We start from the raw sequence: 16,529 nt of genomic DNA on the forward strand, positions 1-16,529 counted from the left end.
GTCAGTGTAGTCAGGAGTAGGAGAGTCAGTGTAGTCAGGAGTAGGAGAGTCAGTGTAGTCAGGAGTAGGAGAGTCAGTTTAGTAAGGAGTAGGGGAGTCAGTGTAGTCACGAGTAGGAGAGTCAGTTTAGTAAGGTGTAGGGGAGTCAGTGTAGTCAGGAGTAGGAGAGTCAGTGTAGTCAGGAGTAGTAGAGTCAGTGTAGTAAGGAGTAGAGGAGTCAGTGTAGTAAGGAGTAGTGGAGTCAGTGTAGTCAGGAGTAGGGGAGTCAGTGTAGTAAGGAGTAGTGGAGTCAGTGTAGTCAGGAGTAGGAGAGTCAGTTTAGTAAGGTGTAGGGGAGTCAGTGTAGTCAGGAGTAGTAGAGTCAGTGTAGTAAGGAGTAGAGGAGTCAGTGTAGTCAGGAGTAGGAGAGTCAGTATAGTAAGGAGTAGTGGAGTCAGTGGAGTCAGGAGTAGGAGAGTCAGTGTAGTCAGGAGTAGGTGAGTCAGTGTAGTAAGGAGTAGTGGAGTCAGTGTAGTCAGGAGTAGGAGAGTCAGTGTAGTCAGGAGTAGGAGAGTCAGTATAGTAAGGAGTAGTGGAGTCAGTGGAGTCAGGAGTAGGAGAGTCAGTGTAGTCAGGAGTAGGAGAGTCAGTATAGTAAGGAGTAGTGGAGTCAGTGGAGTCAGGAGTAGGAGAGTCAGTGTAGTCAGGAGTAGGTGAGTCAGTGTAGTAAGGAGTAGTGGAGTCAGTGTAGTCAGGAGTAGGAGAGTCAGTGTAGTCAGGAGTAGGAGAGTCAGTATAGTAAGGAGTAGTGGAGTCAGTGGAGTCAGGAGTAGGAGAGTCAGTGTAGTCAGGAGTAGGAGAGTCAGTATAGTAAGGAGTAGTGGAGTCAGTGGAGTCAGGAGTAGGAGAGTCAGTGTAGTCAGGAGTAGGAGATTCAGTGTAGTCAGGAGTAGGAGAGTCAGTATAGTAAGGAGTAGTGGAGTCAGTGGAGTCAGGAGTAGGAGAGTCAGTGTAGTCAGGAGTAGGAGATTCAGTGTAGTCAGGAGTAGGAGAGTCAGTATAGTAAGGAGTAGTGGAGTCAGTGGAGTCAGGAGTAGGAGAGTCAGTGTAGTCAGGAGTAGGGGTGTCCTTGTAGTCAAGTGTAGGGGAGCAGTTAGCTCCTGGAGGGGGAGGAGCTAACTGTTCCTGGGTGGGGAGGAGCGTATTGCTCTTGGAGGTGTTTGGTTGGTGATGTCATTGATGGGGCACTGGGGGCACTGTGATATCACTGGATGGTCAGTTTCTGTTTGGTTGGTGATGTCATAGAGGTGGCGCTGTGATGTCACACTGGCTGGTCGGTTTCTGTTTGGTTGGTGATGTCATAGAGGTGGCGCTGTGATGTCACACTGGATGGTCAGTTTCTGATTGGTTGATGATGTCACAGAGGTGGCGCTGTGATATCACACTGGATGGTCGGTTTCTGTTTGGTTGGTGATGTCATAGAGGGGGTGCTGTGATGTCACACTGGCTGGTGATGCATTAATAATGTGCTGCTATCAGGAGCTCCGGTGACATCACAACATCTTCCTTATAGATTTCTGAACTGTAAATTTCTTCTAAATCTTTTACTAAAAAGATTTAGTAAAAGATTTATTTTAGTTCATTACTTTCGGGGCCTCAATAATAACGGGATTTTCTGGACTCTAATACTGATCACTTATCATTGGGTAGGTCTGACACCCGGGACCCCGCCGATCAGACAAGGCCTGCAGACAGTGCGCCTCACATTGTGTTGTGGCTGTGCTTGGTATTACAGCTCAGCCCCATTTGCTTCACAGACTGAGCTACAGACATGATGTCACATGGCCCGTGAAAGTAGAAATGGTGCTGACCCTGCTCCGCTGCCCTTAAACATGTGATAAGTGGGGGTGTCGGACCCCGCACATCTGATAGGGTCGGTCATCAATATTTAAGTCATGGAAAACCTCTATAAGATTAGGGTTTATCTCTATAAGGCATTGCAGTCTTCTTATAGCTCAGTAAAGGGGTCGCATTAAGGAGATAATAACGTGCGCCCCCCTTGCTCATAGGCTGCTTCTAGTATTGCACCTTCACTCTATTCACTTGAATGGGATTAAGTTGCAATACTAGACACAACCATGGACCAGGGTGGCGCTGTTGCTACATACAATTCCTTTATAGGACTATGCATAACAGTGATAAATAAGGCTCGGGGGTTGGGGCTTCACCGTCCTTTAGAAAATCCTTCTCCAAAGTCCAGCTATTCAGATCATATGAAATCTGGGACTACAGTCACCTCCATAACAAATTCTGACATCATAGATGGGCAGATTGGTGCGTGTCTACACCGGGGGCCTGGTGGGTATGACATCATAGAGGGGCAGATTGGTGCGTGTCTACACTAGAGGCCTGGTGGGTATGACATCATAGGGGGGCAGATTGGTGCGTGTCTACACCTGGGGCCTGGTGGGTATGACATCATAGAGGGGCAGATTGGTGCGTGTCTACACCGGGGGCCTGGTGGGTATGACATCATAGGGGGGCAGATTGGTGCGTGTCTACACTGGGGGCCTGGTGGGTATGACATCATAGAGGGGCAGATTGGTGCGTGTCTACACTGGGGGCCTGGTGGGTATGACATCATAGGGGGGCAGATTGGTGCGTGTCTACACCGGGGGCCTGGTGTGTATGACATCATAGGGGGGCAGATTGGTGCGTGTCTACACTAGAGGCCTGGTGGGTATGACATCATAGGGGGGCAGATTGGTGCGTGTCTACACCGGGGGCCTGGTGTGTATGACATCATAGAGGGACAGATTGGTGTGTGTCTACACTAGAGGCCTGGTGGGTATGACATCATAGAGGGGCAGATTGGTGCGTGTCTACACTGGGGGCCTGGTGGGTATGACATCATAGAGGGACAGATTGGTGCGTGTCTACACTAGAGGCCTGGTGGGTATGACATCATAGAGGGGCAGATTGGTGCGTGTCTACACTGGGGGCCTGGTGGGTATGACATCATAGAGGGACAGATTGGTGCGTGTCTACACTAGAGGCCTGGTGGGTATGACATCATAGAGGGGCAGATTGGTGCGTGTCTACACTAGAGGCCTGGTGGGTATGACATCATAGAGGGACAGATTGGTGCGTGTCTACACTAGAGGCCTGGTGGGTATGACATCATAGGGGGGCAGATTGGTGCGTGTCTACACTAGAGGCCTGGTGGGTATGACATCATAGGGGGGCAGATTGGTGCGTGTCTACACTAGAGGCCTGGTGGGTATGACATCATAGGGGGGCAGATTGGTGCGTGTCTACACTGGGGGCCTGGTGGGTATGACATCATAGGGGGGCAGATTGGTGCGTGTCTACACTGGGGGCCTGGTGGGTATGACATCATAGAGGGGCAGATTGGTGCGTGTCTACACCTGGGGCCTGGTGGGTATGACATCATAGGGGGGCAGATTGGTGCGTGTCTACACTGGGGGCCTGGTGGGTATGACATCATAGGGGGGCAGATTGGTGCGTGTCTACACTAGAGGCCTGGTGGGTATGACATCATAGAGGGACAGATTGGTGTGTGTCTACACTAGAGGCCTGGTGGGTATGACATCATAGGGGGGCAGATTGGTGCGTGTCTACACTGGGGGCCTGGTGGGTATGACATCATAGAGGGGGAGATTGGTGCGTGTCTACACTAGAGGCCTGGTGGGTATGACATCATAGAGGGGCAGATTGGGGCGTGTCTACACCGGGGGCCTGGTGGGTATGACATCATAGAGGGACTGATTGGTGTGTGTCTACACTAGAGGCCTGGTGGGTATGACATCATAGAGGGGCAGATTGGTGCGTGTCTACACTGGGGGCCTGGTGGGTATGACATCATAGGGGGGCAAATTGGTGCGTGTCTACACTGGGGGCCTGGTGGGTATGACATCATAGAGGGGCAGATTGGTGCGTGTCTACACTGGGGGCCTGGTGTGTATGACATCATAGGGGGGCAGATTGGTGCGTGTCTACACTGGGGGCCTGGTGGGTATGACATCATAGGGGGGCAAATTGGTGCGTGTCTACACTGGGGGCCTGGTGGGTATGACATCATAGAGGGGCAGATTGGTGCGTGTCTACACTGGGGGCCTGGTGGGTATGACATCATAGGGGGGCAGATTGGTGCGTGTCTACACTAGAGGCCTGGTGGGTATGACATCATAGAGGGGCAGATTGGTGCGTGTCTACACTAGAGGCCTGGTGGGTATGACATCATAGAGGGGCAGATTGGTGCGTGTCTACACCGGGGGCCTGGTGGGTATGACATCATAGAGGGGCAGATTGGTGCATGTCTACACCGGGGGCCTGGTGGGTATGACATCATAGAGGGACAGATTGGTGCGTGTCTACACTGGGGGCCTGGTGGGTATGACATCATAGAGGGACAGATTGGTGTGTGTCTACACTAGAGGCCTGGTGGGTATGACATCATAGAGGGGCAGATTGGTGCGTGTCTACACCGGGGGCCTGGTGGGTATGACATCATAGAGGGACAGATTGGTGCGTGTCTACACTGGGGGCCTGGTGGGTATGACATCATAGGGGGGCAGATTGGTGCGTGTCTACACTAGAGGCCTGGTGGGTATGACATCATAGAGGGGCAGATTGGTGCGTGTCTACACCGGGGGCCTGGTGGGTATGACATCATAGAGGGGCAGATTGGTGCGTGTCTACACTGGGGGCCTGGTGGGTATGACATCATAGGGGGGCAGATTGGTGCGTGTCTACACTGGGGGCCTGGTGGGTATGACATCATAGGGGGGCAAATTGGTGCATGTCTACACTGGGGGCCTGGTGGGTATGACATCATAGAAGGGCAGATTGGTGCGTGTCTACACTAGAGGCCTGGTGGGTATGACATCATAGAGGGGCAGATTGGTGCGTGTCTACACCTGGGGCCTGGTGGGTATGACATCATAGAGGGGCAGATTGGTGCGTGTCTACACTGGGGGCCTGGTGGGTATGACATCATAGGGGGGCAGATTGGTGCGTGTCTACACTAGAGGCCTGGTGGGTATGACATCATAGAGGGGCAGATTGGTGCGTGTCTACACTAGAGGCCTGGTGGGTATGACATCATAGAGGGGCAGATTGGTGCGTGTCTACACTGGGGGCCTGGTGGGTATGACATCATAGAGCGGCAGATTGGTGCGTGTCTACACTGGGGGCCTGGTGGGTATGACATCATAGAAGGGCAGATTGGTGCGTGTCTACACTGGGGGCCTGGTGGGTATGACATCATAGGGGGGCAGATTGGTGCGTGTCTACACTAGAGGCCTGGTGGGTATGACATCATAGAGGGGCAGATTGGTGCGTGTCTACACCGGGGGCCTGGTGGGTATGACATCATAGAGGGGCAGATTGGTGCGTGTCTACACTGGGGGCCTGGTGGGTATGACATCATAGATGGGCAGATTGGTGCGTGTCTACACTGGGGGCCTGGTGGGTATGACATCATAGAGGGGCAGATTGGTGCGTGTCTACACCGGGGGCCTGGTGGGTATGACATCATAGAGGGGCAGATTGGTGCGTGTCTACACCGGGGGCCTGGTGGGTATGACATCATAGAGGGACAGATTGGTGCGTGTCTACACTGGGGGCCTGGTGGGTATGACATCATAGAGGGACAGATTGGTGCGTGTCTACACTGGGGGCCTGGTGTGTATGACATCATAGGGGGGCAGATTGGTGCGTGTCTACACTAGAGGCCTGGTGGGTATGACATCATAGAGGGACAGATTGGTGTGTGTCTACACTAGAGGCCTGGTGGGTATGACATCATAGAGGGGCAGATTGGTGCGTGTCTACACTGGGGGCCTGGTGGGTATGACATCATAGGGGGGCAGATTGGTGTGTGTCTACACTAGAGGCCTGGTGGGTATGACATCATAGAGGGGCAGATTGGTGCGTGTCTACACTGGGGGCCTGGTGGGTATGACATCATAGGGGGGCAGATTGGTGCGTGTCTACACTAGAGGCCTGGTGGGTATGACATCATAGAGGGGCAGATTGGTGCGTGTCTACACCGGGGGCCTGGTGTGTATGACATCATAGAGGGGCAGATTGGTGCGTGTCTACACCGGGGGCCTGGTGGGTATGACATCATAGAGGGGCAGATTGGTGCGTGTCTACACCGGGGGCCTGGTGGGTATGACATCATAGGGGGGCAGATTGGTGCGTGTCTACACCGGGGGCCTGGTGGGTATGACATCATAGATGGGCAGATTGGTGCGTGTCTACACCGGGGGCCTGGTGGGTATGACATCATAGAAGGGCAGATTAGTGCGTGTCTACACTGGGGGCCTGGTGGGTATGACATCATAGGGGGGCAGATTGGTGCGTGTCTACACCGGGGGCCTGGTGGGTATGACATCATAGAGGGGCAGATTGGTGCGTGTCTACACTGGGGGCCTGGTGGGTATGACATCATAGGGGGGCAGATTGGTGCGTGTCTACACTGGGGGCCTGGTGTGTATGACATCATAGGGGGGCAGATTGGTGCGTGTCTACACTGGGGGCCTGGTGGGTATGACATCATAGGGGGGCAGATTGGTGCGTGTCTACACTGGGGGCCTGGTGTGTATGACATCATAGAGGGACAGATTGGTGCGTGTCTACACTGGGGGCCTGGTGGGTATGACATCATAGAGGGGCAGATTGGTGCGTGTCTACACTGGGGGCCTGGTGTGTATGACATCATAGAGGGGCAGATTGGTGCGTGTCTACACTAGAGTCCTGGTGGGTATGACATCATAGAGGGGCAGATTGGTGCGTGTCTACACCTGGGGCCTGGTGTGTATGACATCATAGAGGGACAGATTGGTGCGTGTCTACACTGGGGGCCTGGTGGGTATGACATCATAGGGGGGCAGATTGGTGCGTGTCTACACCTGGGGCCTGGTGGGTATGACATCATAGAGGGGCAGATTGGTGCGTGTCTACACCTGAGGTTTGGTATGTATGTCTGATTTTAACACTTTTTTTCAGACTCATCCGGAGGAGCTGGTACCTTATGAGCCGGAGGTATACCGACCCCCCCCAGAATATTACCAGTATCTCAGCGACAGTGAAAGCCATGGTAATTATCACAGCCAATAACATGGAGGGCAAACACAAGTACAGCGGACTATGGTCACATCAGAATTCACTAGTGAGAGGGAGTCTGTCAGGAAAACCTAGACCTGCTGGGGAGACAGTAACCTATCTATCTGCAGGGCTGGGGTGATGTGCTGGGTCTGGTGACAGTAACCTATCTATCTGCAGGGCTGGGGTGATGTGCTGGGTCTGGTGACAGTAACCTATCTATCTGCAGGGCTGGGGTGATGTGCTGGGTCTGGTGACAGTAACCTATCTAGCTGCAGGGCTGGGGTGATGTGCTGGGTCTGGTGACAGTAACCTATCTAGCTGCAGGGCTGGGGTGATGTGCTGGGTCTGGTGACAGTAACCTATCTAGCTGCAGGGCTGGGGTGATGTGCTGGGTCTGGTGACAGTAACCTATCTAGCTGCAGGGCTGGGGTGATGTGCTGGGTCTGGTGACAGTAACCTATCTAGCTGCAGGGCTGGGGTGATATGCTGGTTCTGGTGACAGTAACCTATCTATCTGCAGGGCTGGGGTGATATGCTGGTTCTGGTGACAGTAACCTATCTATCTGCAGGGCTGGGGTGATATGCTGGTTCTGGTGACAGTAACCTATCTATCTGCAGGACTGGGGTGATATGCTGGTTCTGGTGACAGTAGCCTATCTATCTGCAGGACTGGGGTGATATGCTGGTTCTGGTGACAGTAACCTATCTATCTGCAGGGCTGGGGTGATATGCTGGTTCTGGTGACAGTAACCTATCTATCTGCAGGGCTGGAGTGATATGCTGGTTCTGGTGACAGTAACCTATCTATCTGCAGGGCTGGAGTGATATGCTGGTTCTGGTGACAGTAACCTATCTATCTGCAGGGCTGGGGTGATACACTGGTTCTGGTGACAGTAACCTATCTATCTGCAGGGCTGGGGTGATACGCTGGTTCTGGTGACAGTACCCTATCTATCTGCAGGGTTGGGGTGATACGCTGGTTCTGGTGACAGTACCCTATCTATCTGCAGGGTTGGGGTGATACGCTGGGTCTGGTGACAGTAACCTATCTATCTGCAGGGCTGGGGTGATACGCTGGTTGTGGTGACAGTAACCTATCTATCTGCAGGGCTGGGGTGATGTGCTGGTTGTGGTGACAGTAACCTATCTATCTGCAGGGCTGGGATGATGTGCTGGTCCTGGTGACAGTAACCTATCTATCTGCAGGGCTGGGATGATGTGCTGGTCCTGGTGACAGTAACCTATCTATCTGCAGGGCTGGGGTGATACGCTGGTTCTGGTGACAGTAACCTATCTATCTGCAGGGCTGGGGTGATATGCTGGGTCTGGTGACACTAACCTATCTATCTGCAGGGCTGGGGTGATGTGCTGGGTCTGGTGACAGTAACCTATCTATCTGCAGGGCTGGGGTGATGTGCTGGTTGTGGTGACAGTAACCTATCTATCTGCAGGGCTGGGGGGATATGCTGGGTCTGGTGACAGTAACCTATCTATCTGCAGGGCTGGGGTGATGTGCTGGGTCTGGTGACAGTAACCTATCTATCTGCAGGGCTGGGGTGATATGCTGGTTCTGGTGACAGTAACCTATGTATCTGCAGGACTGGGGTGATATGCTGGGTCTAGTGACAGTAACCTATCTATCTGCAGGGCTGGGGTGATATGCTGGTTCTGGTGACAGTAACCTATCTATCTGCAGGGCTGGGGTGATATGCTGGGTCTAGTGACAGTAACCTATCTAGCTGCAGGGCTGGGGTGATATGCTGGGTCTGGTGACAGTAACCTATCTATCTGCAGGGCTGGGGTGATATGCTGGTTCTGGTGACAGTAACCTATGTATCTGCAGGACTGGGGTGATATGCTGGTTCTGGTGACAGTAACCTATCTATCTGCAGGACCGGGGTGATATGCTGGGGTATGGTGACAGTAACCTATCTATCTGCAGGGCCGGGGTGATATGCTGGGGTATGGTGACAGTAACCTATCTATCTGCAGGGCCGGGGTGATGTGCTGGGTCTGGTGACAGTAACCTATCTATCTGCAGGGCTGGGGTGATATGCTGGGTCTGGTGACAGTAACCTATGTATCTGCAGGACTGGGGTGATATGCTGGTTCTGGTGACAGTAACCTATCTATCTGCAGGGCTGGGGTGATATGCTGGGTCTGGTGACAGTAACCTATCTATCTGCAGGGCCGGGGTGATGTGCTGGGTCTGGTGACAGTAACCTATCTATCTGCAGGGCTGGGGTGATATGCTGGGTCTGGTGACAGTAACCTATCTATCTGCAGGGCTGGGGTGATATGCTGGTTCTGGTGACAGTAACCTATCTATCTGCAGGGCTGGGGTGATATGCTGGGTCTGGTGACAGTAACCTATCTATCTGCAGGGCTGGGGTGATGTGCTGGGTCTGGTGACAGTAACCTATCTATCTGCAGGGCTGGGGTGATATGACGGTTCTATCCGGTTTCCTATAGGGATCGGTGCAGCGATTCTTACCCCTGATACCTCGGGTGAGACAAGTACAATAATTTCGGGCACCTGAGTAAGGAACCTTTTAGGTTACAGTTTTTCACCCTGGTTGCGCCTCTGACCTGTGACCAGACCCCGCCATAGTCTGACTAGTAGTCACAGCAACCGTAAAGCCTCAGCCATGTGTGAAGTCCAGATGCCGCCACATGGGGCAGATATTTCCTTCCTGAGCAGTCGGCGACTACTAATCCTCTTTCAGCTTCTCTCCTAGAACATTACTGGGAGTACCCCCCACATTTACACGGAGACCTCGATGGCTTCCCGGATTCCCAGCTCACAGAACTGCAAAGTGTCCAACCCCCCCAGCTGCAGCAGCTGTATCGGCACATGGAGCTGGAGCAAATGCACGTTCTGGATCCCGCAATGTCTGCGCCGCATCCGCACCTGCCACTAGCCCATCAGGTATTTGGATTTTAGGGTTCTGTGAGGGGTGGGCAGTACAGGGGGGACCAAACCTGACCCTATAACCTTCTATTAGGCAACATCGGAAATGTTTCTTAGTGGACTCTCCCCAATATGTACAGGAGAGACTCAGAGCGCCCCCTACAGGTTGTAGCACATGGTGCAGGATTAGAGGAACGTGGCTGCTTCTATCCACAAATTGCTCTGCTGCCTCTGCAGTTTTGCTCAGTCCCATTAAAGAGAATGAGACTGAATTGTAATACCAGACGCAACCTGTGCACAAGCGTGGCATCATCCTGTACAACCCTTTAGTGGTGTATTAATGTGTGTGAATAGGTTCTGACTAGAGATGAGTGAACAATATTCGTAACAGCCATTTCGAATAGCACGCTCCCATAGAAATGAATGGAAGTGGCCGGCACGCAGACTTTACGGCTGTTTCTAATAGTGTTCGCTCATCTCTAGCTCTGACTAATGTAAATCTGTCACATCCTTCAGATGCTATAACCAGAAAACGTCTGGGGAATAAGCTCCTCCTCCTCCTCCTCCAGAGCATTGAGCTCCTCCCCATCCAGGAGCAGTAAGCTCCTCCCCCTCCAGAGGCAGTAAGCTCCTCCCCCTCCAGAAGAAGTAAGCTCCCCCCCTCCAGAAGCAATAAGCTCCTCCTCCTCCAGAGCATTGAGCTCCTCCCCATCCAGGAGCAGTAAGCTCCTCCCCCTCCAGAAGCAATAAGCTCCTCCCCCTCCAGAAGCAATAAGCTCCTCCTCCAGAGCATTGAGCTCCTCCCCATCCAGGAGCAGCAAGCTCCTCCCCCTCCAGAAGCAATAAGCTCCTCCCCATCCAGGAGCATTAAGCTCCTCCCCCTCCAGAAGCAATAAGCTCCTTCCCTCCAGAAGCAATAAGCTCCTCCTCCAGAGCATTGAGCCCCCCCCCCCCTCCAGAAGCAATAAGCTCCTCCCCATTCAGGAGCAGCAAGATCCTCCTCCTCCAGAGCATTGAGCTCCTCCCTTTGAAGCAATAAGCTCCTCCCCGTCCATGAGCAGTAAGCTCCTCCCCCTCCAGAAACAATAAGCTCCTCCCCGTCCATGAGCAGTAAGCTCCTCCCCCTCCAGAAACAATAAGCTCCTCCCCATCCAGGAGCAGTAAGCTCCTCCCCCCAGAAACAATAAGCTCCTCCCTGTCCAGGAGCAGTAAGCTCCTCCCCCCAGAAGCAATAAGCTCCTCCCTGTCCATGAGCTGACATGGCTGCCTCTTCCACATACTGACCCACACTTGTCCACCACTTTTGTCTAGTATGGCCACATTCACTTTAATGGAGCTTAAAGGGGTATTCCCATGTCAGTGACGGAGACCAAACACAGTCCGGCCCCCGGGATTGCTAAAACAGCTTTTAATTGAATGAAAACATTTAAATCATTCACACGGACGCATGAAAAAAAATTATTATATCCATAACATAAAAACCAGATGAACAATCCGCACCGCACCACACCGCAACGCACTACACCACACACACCACCACACCACACCGCACAGCACCACACCGCACAGCACCACACCGCACATCACCACACCGCACAGCACCGCACCACACCGCACAGCACCGCACCACACACACCACCGCACCACACCGCACAGCACCACACCGCACATCACCACACCGCACAGCACCGCACCACACCGCACAGCACCACACAGCACCACACCGCACCACACAGCACCACACCGCAACACACTACTCCACACCACACCGCACAGCACCACACCACACAGCACCGCACCACACCGCACAGCACCACACCGCACATCACCACACCGCACAGCACCGCACCACACAGCATCACACCGCAACACACTACTCCACACCACACCGCACAGCACCACACCACACAGCACCGCACCACACCGCACCGCACCACACCGCACAGCACCACACCGCACAGCACCACACCGCACAGCACCACACCGCAACACACTACACCGCACAGCACCGCACCGCACAGCACCGCACCGCACAGCACCACACCGCACAGCACCACACCGCAACACACTACACCGCACAGCACCACACCGCAACACACTACACCGCACAGCACCACACCGCAACACACCACACCGCACAGCACTACACCGCACAGCACCGCACCGCACAGCACCACACCGCACAGCACCACACCGCACAGCACCACACCGCACAGCACTACACCACACCGCACCACACCGCACTCTTGTATTCCCATGTCTCTTGCTCACCACTCTTCACTGCTGTAAAGACTTCTTTCTTCCTGGTTTTCGGCATCAATTGGTGGGCCTTGCCTGCACGCTCCCGACGCAGCTAGGCATCGGACTTACAGTTCTTTAATAAGATGATGAGACAAGTCTCCCAGCCTTCATATATCTCCCAAGTATAAATTTCAGCTCCGCCCATTGTGAATGTAAAACGCATAAAAAGCAGCTCCCGTTCATTTCTACGGGTGTCGGCATTCGCGCGTATCACATTGAAATGAATGGGAGGCTTTTTTACCTATTGCTTTCAATGTGATACGCGCATACGCCGGCACCCATAGAAATGAACGGGAGCTGCTTTTTATGCGCTCATTCCCAACGAGTTTTACATTCACAACGAGCGGAGCTGAACTCCATGTAAAGCCTCCCTAAGACAAAGAGTTCAGAAATGCAAGCGGCTCGGAGCAATCACTTCCCCCATCCTTTATCTGAGAGCAGGAAGCTAGATCTCGTGTGGTGCAGACACAGGAACAGCCACAGACACAGGCTCGCTCCCCTGCACTTAGCCCCCCCCCCCCCCCTCCTGAGAGCAGGCAGCTACGTCACTTGGGAAATGAGCAGATAATCCCAAGGGCCATAGAAATGCAGTGTCAACAATGAAGTGAATAAAGTAAGATAGTGGACAAACAAAGCAGTTTTGCTGAAGCAGTGTATTTAGGAAAAGTCTTACATCCACATTAACAAGCAGTATAGATAGGATCCTTGTGATGGGACAACCCCTTTAAGAAGCAGTATAGATAGGATCCTTGTGATGGGACAACCCCTTTAAGAAGCAGTATAGATAGGATCCTTGTGATGGGATAACCCCTTTAATTGCAATACCAGGCCCAACCTGTAGATGTGTATGGCGCTGTTGCTGGATATTCCACATCTGGCCACATATTTGTAATTCTCCACCTTACACTTCTCTTTGCCCTTAGTGTATGTATTATAGGATCGGTCCATGTACATTGGAACAGTGGTGGGGGGGTCATCTCCCCAAATAGAGAGTGGGCTTGGTATAGCTTATGATAAACCTGGTGCCACATGTGTCATTGCTTTCTATTGAAGGTGTCCTATGTCCCCCGTGTCTGTGTGCCATACCCATCTCCTGCACCGCCCAGCTCAGAGGACGATGACCATGAAAGGCGGAGTCCCCCTTTAGAGGTGTCAGATGGAGAACTGGATCCACGAGACAATGGTTATGGGTTGCTTCTTGGAGAATCAGGTAGGAAAGTCTCCTGAATGTGTAGCTAGCAGAAGATCAGAGATGAGCTCGGCTTCTAATGGTCATGTAAGGTGCCATGTTCTGCCATTAGTGTCCTCGGAGTCGGGGCGACACCTTCTCAGAACTTTCCATCTTCTATTTTCCAGGAAATAAGAAGAAGATTCGATTGTACCAGTTCCTTCTAGAGCTTCTACATAATGGAGACATGAAGGAGAGCATTTGGTGGGTGGATAAAGACAAAGGAACCTTCCAGTTCTCGTCCAAACACAAAGAAGCCCTTGCCCACCGTTGGGGTATTCAAAAAGGCAACCGTAAGAAGATGACCTATCAGAAGATGGCTAGGGCGCTGCGCAACTACGGAAAGACCGGAGAAGTCCGGAAGGTCAAGAAGAAGTTGACCTATCAGTTCAGTGGAGAAGTTCTGCACAAGATGTACAATGCCAGGAAACATTTCCATCACTGAGATTCCGGCTGGGTATGATCTCACCCGACCTCCGGTACGAAAGACTCCAAAACTTTCGTGTGAGAAGATAAAATTCCATTGTAAATATTAATATTATAGGAATTTATTTTTTTATTTTTATTTGGCAGATGTGCGGTTAGCGATAAGCGACCAAGGGTGTAAGGCGGCGAACGGTGACAAGTGACCGAGGGTGTAAGGCGGCGAACGGTGACAAGTGACCGAGGGTGTAAGGCGGCGAACGGTGACAAGTGACCGAGGGTGTAAGGCGGCGAACGGTGACAAGTGACCGAGGGTGTAAGGCGGCGAAAGGGGACAAGTGACCGAGGGTGTAAGGCGGCGAAAGGGGACAAGTGACCGAGGGTGTAAGGCGGCGAAAGGGGACAAGTGACCGAGGTGTAAGGCGGTGAACGGTGACAAGTGACCGAGGATGTAAGGCGGCGAAAACGTGACAAGTGACCGAGGGTGTAAGGCGGCGAAAAGGCGACAAGTGACCGAGGGTGTAAGGCGGCGAACGGTGACAAGTGACCGAGGGTGTAAGGCGGTGAACGGTGACAAGTGACCGAGGATGTAAGGCGGCAAGAGGTGACAAGTGACTGAGGGTGTAAGGAGGCGAAAAGGGGACAAGTGACCGATGGTGTAAGGCGATGAAAGGTGACAAGTGACCGATGGTGTAAGGCGATGAAAGGGGACAAGTGACCGAGGGTGTAAGGCGGCGAAAAGGCGACAAGTGACCGAGGTGTAAGGAGGCAAAAAGGGGACAAGTGACCGATGGTGTAAGGCGATGAAAGGTGACAAGTGACCGATGGTGTAAGGCGATGAAAGGTGACAAGTGACCGAGGGTGTAAGGCGGTGAAAGGGGACAAGTGACCGAGGGTGTAAGGAGGCGAAAAGGTGACAAGTGACCGAGGGTGTAAGGCGGTGAAAGGGGACAAGTGACCGAGGGTATAAGGTGGTGAAAAGGTGACAAGTGACCGAGGGTGTAAGGCGGTGAAAGGGGACAAGTGACCGAGGGTGTAAGGCGGCGAACGGTGACAAGTGACCGAGGGTGTAAGGAGGCGAAAAGGGGACAAGTGACCGATGGTGTAAGGCGGCGAAAGGGGACAAGTGACCGAGGGTATAAGGTGGTGAAAAGGTGACAAGTGACCGAGGGTGTAAGGCGGTGAAAGGGGACAAGTGACCGAGGGTGTAAGGCGGCGAAAAGGTGACAAGTGACCGATGGTGTAAGGCGATGAAAGGTGACAAGTGACCGAGGGTGTAAGGGGACAAGTGACCGAGGGTGTAAGGCGGCGAAAAGGCGACAAGTGACCGAGGTGTAAGGAGGCAAAAAGGTGACAAGTGACCGAGGGTGTAAGGCGGTGAAAGGGGACAAGTGACCGAGGGTGTAAGGCGGCGAAAAGGTGACAAGTGACCGAGGGTGTAAGGCGGTGAAAGGGGACAAGTGACCGAGGGTGTAAGGTGGTGAAAAGGTGACAAGTGACCGAGGGTGTAAGGAGGCAAAAAGGTGACAAGTGACCGAGGGTGTAAGGTGGTGAAAAGGTGACAAGTGACCGAGGGTGTAAGGAGGCAAAAAGGCGAGACGTCTCAGGGTCCGGAGCGCGCATTATTACACAAATGTTACCTTGTACAATATGACAAACTGAGAAATCCAAAATGTGGGAGTTTTTGTATCAATGTTAATAAAATGTTTCAGATTGTGTGGAAAGTTCTAGACTGAAGTCACTCGCAACGTCTGGTTGGTTTCTGGTGATTTAAGACTGAAAAATGCAACAATATTATATTAGAGAAAAGTTTTCAGAGGTGCCCTCAGGGTCTTGCCGATATTCTGGCACACTGGAGGTACGACTATGACAGCGGCACCAATCTGATGAATCCCTGCAGGACTGCTGCTTAGTTGGTGACTTTCCCTTGGGATGGGCAGGATCTCTCCAGGATCTGTCCATCATCTTATAAGACCGGTGACCTCATAGATACAAAATGTCAGAGGTGGCCTAGAAAATGCTGCAACATCTCGACAATCCATCGCTAAACTCAGGTAACACCAGAAGGAACCCTGACGAGGGCTCCAGAGGAGACAGACTAAGGTGCAGACCAGGACTGTGGATATTTCATGGGATAGTCTTCTCCTCGCCCATCATTCCCAGTTTGTGGACAATGGTTGGAGTGCTGGTGGCTCCCCCTAGGTCTTTGTCTTCTTTTGCACCAGGTAATGGTCACCAGGCTTACTGATCTTCTCATTGAGCCTATTATGACCATATGCTCAGACTAGATATTTGGACATTTTGGAGGGCGGCCCATGGACTGAGGATCTCCCACTAGTTCCATTCTTTGTCATCTTCTGAAATGGCTTCAGTCTACCTATCGTGATGAGATTTTCTTCTTGACGTTGTTATGGCTGTCATCTCCAGTTCCTATCTGATGACTGTAGGACATTTAGCCTTTTGTGTTCGCTCCCACTTGTCCTGTTCTTTGCGGGTCTCTTCACTTATGCCCAGTGACCTGATCCCATGGAGGTTCCTCGGACTTTGGTCTCC

The 16,529-nt window shown here is 52.6% G+C and overlaps 1 protein-coding gene and 1 long non-coding RNA gene across 4 annotated transcripts in view; both read left to right on the forward strand.

Annotated features, from left to right (window-relative positions):
* SPI1 (Spi-1 proto-oncogene) overlaps positions 1–14,590 on the forward strand; it is an 81,498-nt gene extending 66,908 nt beyond the window's left edge. For 2 of the 3 annotated variants that reach the window (XM_075283337.1, XM_075283336.1), the window contains exons 2-6: positions 7,015–7,105; positions 9,840–10,042; positions 13,379–13,535; positions 13,682–14,391; positions 14,460–14,590. In XM_075283337.1, the coding sequence (XP_075139438.1) occupies positions 7,015–7,105; positions 9,840–10,042; positions 13,379–13,535; positions 13,682–13,998 (768 nt within the window). In that variant the 3' untranslated portion in view covers positions 13,999–14,391; positions 14,460–14,590. The remainder of the gene's footprint in view (positions 1–7,014; positions 7,106–9,839; positions 10,043–13,378; positions 13,536–13,681; positions 14,392–14,459) is intronic. The other variant, XM_075283334.1, reaches the window with a different exon arrangement.
* Positions 14,591–15,111: 521 nt separating this feature from the next.
* Positions 15,112–15,648, forward strand: LOC142212723 (uncharacterized). Its single transcript, XR_012717211.1, has 4 exons — positions 15,112–15,130; positions 15,165–15,199; positions 15,258–15,308; positions 15,377–15,648. It is a non-coding gene; the product is annotated as an uncharacterized LOC142212723 (long non-coding RNA).
* Positions 15,649–16,529: the final 881 nt, after the last annotated feature.

This window comes from Leptodactylus fuscus, chromosome 7 (assembly GCF_031893055.1).
Source record: "Leptodactylus fuscus isolate aLepFus1 chromosome 7, aLepFus1.hap2, whole genome shotgun sequence".
Taxonomy (NCBI): Eukaryota; Metazoa; Chordata; class Amphibia; order Anura; family Leptodactylidae; genus Leptodactylus; species Leptodactylus fuscus.